This window comes from Brassica oleracea, chromosome C7, assembly GCF_000695525.1.
Source record: "Brassica oleracea var. oleracea cultivar TO1000 chromosome C7, BOL, whole genome shotgun sequence".
In the NCBI taxonomy this organism is placed as follows: domain Eukaryota; kingdom Viridiplantae; phylum Streptophyta; class Magnoliopsida; order Brassicales; family Brassicaceae; genus Brassica; species Brassica oleracea.
Genome location: NC_027754.1, coordinates 3635234 through 3640573, shown reverse-complemented (window position 1 = coordinate 3640573; position 5340 = coordinate 3635234). Strand labels below are relative to the sequence as shown.

At 30.3% G+C, this 5340-nt stretch overlaps 1 protein-coding gene across 1 annotated transcript; it reads right to left on the bottom strand.

Annotated features, from left to right (window-relative positions):
- Window positions 1–2900: 2900 nt before the first annotated feature.
- LOC106304395 (protein RADIALIS-like 4) lies at window positions 2901–3419 on the bottom strand. The gene has a single exon (XM_013740803.1). The coding sequence runs from the start codon at window positions 3338–3340 to the stop codon at window positions 3092–3094; it is 249 nt and encodes an 82-aa protein (XP_013596257.1). The 5' UTR covers window positions 3341–3419; the 3' UTR covers window positions 2901–3091.
- Window positions 3420–5340: the final 1921 nt, after the last annotated feature.

Genomic DNA, 5340 nt, shown 5'->3' with positions numbered 1-5340 from the left:
ATCATATAAGTAACACGTCTAAAATATTTTAAAATTAAAATATATATATCTTTTTAAATTAAACTACATACCATATAAAATATATAAATATTTTAATTTCAAAATTTATTTTTAACAATTTTTTGATAAAATATTTGAAAACACATTAATACCTTTTTTTAACAAATATATTAAAATATACTATATATGTTAATATCATTTAAATATAATTATATATCCTATCAAATAAAAAAAATATTGTTTAGATTAATAAAAAAAAGAATTTATGTTCGCACCAATTTAACAATATATGTAATAGTTACAGACTTTTTAATTATTCAATATACATTTATTATTTCATAATATGTAAAAATATACAATACATAAAATAATTTATATATATAATATTCATCTCACGCAAGACGCATATCTTAACCTAGTTGGATATATAATTTGATGACTTTAAAAAACCGAAACGATAAACTATTTCGAAAAAATAGACATAGATCTCTTAAAACTGAACAGACATGCAGAAGGAGAGTATTAAAGTTGGTTTTCAGCAAATCTGATTGCTCCTACAACATCAGAGCCATTAAACACCAATTCACATGCCGTATACGTGGAGAACACATATTTGGTGGATGGATCTTGGACATCAACCTTTTTAATTCAGTGGCTGCAAAAGGGTTTGAAAAGATATATTTGGACAAATTCGATTAAAGGGGACAAGGAACCTAAGAAGATCGAAGTCAGCTTTGCATTCAGAATAAGAAACAATGATTTGGGAGAGGGAGAGTATTCGTCATTCAACTTGCTAAAATTTTGAAACAGACTGCAAGAACCTGACCCCATGATTTAAGAGTCTTATGCATGGTCAAATTTCTCAACAGAGCTGAAAAAAAAATAAAACTATTCAAAGATGATTTCATGCATTTAAGTTATCATACTTCCTCGAAGACAATGCAATTTCGGATTCGCTAGATAGAACTGCAATATCTTTTTCATAGGGAACTTTAGTAGGTTGGTTGTTCTATTCCGGTCATGACTGTGCAGACCACCTCTTGTGTGAGTAATAGAGTGGTCGTTTGATGTAAAAAATGAATGATGATAAATTATATTAACATATGTAATATTGATAAACAATTTAATTTACAATGTTCCATAACATAGCTCTCCTCATAATACTCAGATCGACAAACGGTTCTACATGTACAATATCTTTGAAAATTTTGATAAACATACTCTCTGATATGCTTAAATTAACCTTCAAGATACTCTCTCAAATTAGAAGTTCGTAGTAGTACTTGAGGACCGAATCCACATAGACCTAATGTTTCATACAGTAGACTTTAGTATTCAAATTAAGCTAGGCAAAATAATAGAAAACAATAAAAACAGCGAGTAAAAGAGAGATGTATGGGAGAAAAAGCTAGATCTAGAGATATCAAACAAGAGATTCAAAACATAAATCAATAGATGCCAAGGGTTTGATTAGGTTCAATTTCAGAACTCGAATTCAATAGTAAGTTATACAACTCTCGCTGCGATAAACTATCATAATTCTAACTCTTATCTAATACCAACTACTGTTGCATATCCGATGAATCAAACAAGCGTTAAACTAAATTTGATATTGGTCAGCTAAAATCTTAGACCAACTCTCGTTCTATTTCGATTATCCTATGATTTTAGATTCAGGTTATCAGTCAAACTCTCGTGCTATTCCAACTACTCTAGAAGCTAGTATGATAAACAATCATGGTGTATAAATCTATAAAGAACCCTAGCAATCAATGATTATCATTTTGATATTAAGCTCTTGAAATCCATAAATCTAACAAGAGATCTACTTAGAAATGAAACTAGAAATACAAATCATAAACTGAATTGAAATAATATATAAAACCAAATGAGTTCCATGAAAATCTGAAGGAGTTCTTCTCTTCTCTCAAATCTAAAATAAATCTTAGCCGTCAACAATGGCATAGAAACATGCAATATAGGTTAAAACACATTATGGGTTCTTTTGTATATAAGGGAAGCTTTGGAACCAAACTGCAATTTTCGAAACTTCATTAAAAATCGTTACTTGGTGAGGAGGGGCTTCGTTCAACGCCAAGGTGGCGTTGCTCAACGTTGTTCATAAACTTGAATCCTCGACATCTTCTTCTTGCGCGTCAGACGAACCAATCTTCAGTAAAACGAGCATAACTTTTGATCTAGGATTCTGATTGACTTCAAACCTGTGGCATTGGAAAGCTAAAGTCAAAGCTCTAATATATATATACTTCTTTTTAGCGCTAAATCATAGAAACATAAATTTAAACTTGTGCAATACGTTTCAATAAACAGATAATTATATTTTCATTCTCATATAATTGTATTGATATATTTTTTTATAAAATAATAAGAAAAATTAAACTTTGTATATGATTGTATCTTATTCTGTAAAATATAAATGATTATAAATTAATGTGCTTCATTAAAAATTAAATATTATAATTTCATCTTATATTAGATTTTAGTTACTAACATAAAAATAAATTAGATACACAAATTAAATATAAATTATGAACAAAACTTAAAAACATATGGAATATGTATAAAATTATAATTTTTGTTAAATATTTTTTTGTAAACAAAAAAATAATTCAAAATCTAGTTGAAAGTTAAAATTATAGGAACTTATCCTCTTTTTTTGGTCGAAGGATATACGTGAATCCGAAGGGTTCATAGTTAATACCCATTTCAAATTCCAAAACATTCATTTTCTACTCTTTATTTTCACATCAATGATTTGTTTTACTTGGTTTTAGTGTGGACTATTCTGTTTATTGATCTCATGATATGCTACGCAACTTGCTTTGATTGTGTTCCATAAAACGCCCAAGATAAACTTGATCTTCTGTCTAGACTGTATGAACTCAAATTTAAATAGATAAGATTGGGATGGAATAGAGAGATTATTACATAGTTGGAAACCGAACAGAAATAATTAAAAGCCAATAATATAGGAAATAACATCGAATTTTCTTTTACATATAGATGCTCTTAATGTCTTCTTCTGGATGTGAAGGCATGTAGTTATTTCTTAAGAGGAATCTCAATGGCTTTAATTAGTATTACGGTACCTAGGTTGTGGATAGCGTCCTGATTCAATGTCATTCACATCTCTAATGAGCAACTCGTAGTGTCTTTTCACCTCTTCTGCTGATTTTCCACCAACTGCTCTTGCAACGTTTTGCCATCGGTCAGGAGTATCCTTGTCGTATGTAGCCAATGCCACTTCGAACTGCTTGTCTTGTTTAGCTGTCCATGACGAGTTTGAGCTCCGGGAAGTGCTAATTGAGTTGGAAGCCATTAGTGTGAAAATGTGGAAGTGTATATGAGTTTTGAGAAGTTGGGTTTGTATTAACGATGAAGATCAGGGTTGATTGGGGTTTAGCTGAAGAGAGTGTGGAGATCCTTATATGTAGGAAGAGAAAAGAATATAAGCCAGTTGGTGGAATATATCTTTTGAAAAGAGAGATTTTTAGAGTGACCCAATATTCTTTTAGCAACCACATATATTTACTGACGGGACAATTTTTTTTTGGAAAGAAGCTGCTTTGATGATTATGACGATGATCATTAGAGTATAATTCTTTAGAAGGTCTAGCTAATAGTTAGTGGAATTGCGATATTCTTTGACCACTGCTATAGAAAATTAGGATGCTTCCTTTTCTTGATAGTGTCCGTACAGTAGACCAACAAATAATATTGGAACCTCCCTACCTCTTTCAGCATTTTTGACCCTATCATCATTATGAGCACTAGGGTCTAATTAAAGCCCTATCGTATCAGATACTACTCAAAAGCATGTGATGGCTAAGCTAAGCTTATGTTTAATATTCATCTCGTGTGATTGCGATATAACTATGTATTAGAGTTCCTCTTTGCATCTCTTGGATTAGCGATTAAATGATATATCTTTTCGATGATTAACTCTGTCGACGTTTCCCTTCCATCGCAAGGACGATGACAAGAAGCGAATATTTGCCATTATTGGTGTCAAGCTTCTTGAGCAACTTCAGGTAATCTTACATTTACTGGTTTATATTGGGCATCTCTATAGAAAAAAGGAACATCTTCTCGTGTGTACTAAACCCCTATTTATATCCGATGCTTTAGCTAGTCGGTGTAGGCGTACGTCAGAACATGATTCCAATAATTAGACAATAAGACAAATCTCAGACGACACACAGTACTAAGATTTTGTACTTTGGCATAATCAGAGATTTTTAACCCTCTAAAACCGTGGTCCCACGGAACAACATTCTTTGACAATGATAGGTCCATTTATGATGATTTTCTCATAAAGGAAACCAAAATTAACTATTTCTTCGTGCAGCCTCTTCTAAACTAGTTTTTCTTACGTTAGCTCTTCTTGGTGTTTTGTTCTTGCATGCGTAAACTTAATCGAAATGAGAAATAGGAAAGGCAACACATTTTTGGGAATATTCAGGTGTTACTGTCTTCTTTTTCCTCCTTTGAACATGGTTAAAGTATCGGACAAATACCAAATCTTGGGATCTTATCTTCTAGAGATCTTCTGCGCCTTTCTTACGCTTGTTGTGTTTCCTTTGTTTAAAACATTGTTCAATCCTCAGATTCTTCGACTACTGAGAGGTTATTTTCTATATTCTAGAAATAATCGTTGGGGTTATTGTGAAATAACAGAAAACAGAATAATTAGTTTTTTAGTGAGAGGTTAGAGAGAGATAGTAAGAGAAATGAGGAGATAGGTGGTTGTATTGGTTAGATAATGAATTTGAGAATTTTTTTTATGTATATGACAAAAGTGAAGCCTTAACCAAACAAAGAATCATTTTTCAAACTCGAATACATTAATATATAACTTACCTATAAATTTAAGTTGTATCTAGGGAAAATATGATTTCGTATATAATTTAATTCAGATTTGGGTATTTTTAATGCAAATATCTGAATTTAAACTGTTATATATACTCATATATTAATAAAAAATATCTACATTAGTATATTATTATATTTGATTTATACCAATAAGTAATTTATTTTTTTAGTAAAATTTAAATTGACAAATTATAATTGATTAGCAGAAAATTGGCATTTATGAAAAGAAAAGGGAAATACTCTTCGTTAGCACAAAATAAAAATTTTGTTCAAAAATTAGCACACAATCAAGGAAATCCTCAAAATAGCATTTAATAAATCAATTATTTTATCAAATTTAATAAAAAAGCACACAAGGGAGCTAGGAAATCATCAAGTTTTGATAAATTAATAATTAGCTAAACATTAATTTGTTTATCATTATTTTACTTGATACAATAAATAATC

What these genes read in the sequence shown, in the direction of transcription:
- LOC106304395 (XM_013740803.1), bottom strand. Translation starts at nt 3,340, where the DNA reads ATGGCTTCCAACTCAATTAGCACTTCCCGGAGCTCAAACTCGTCATGG.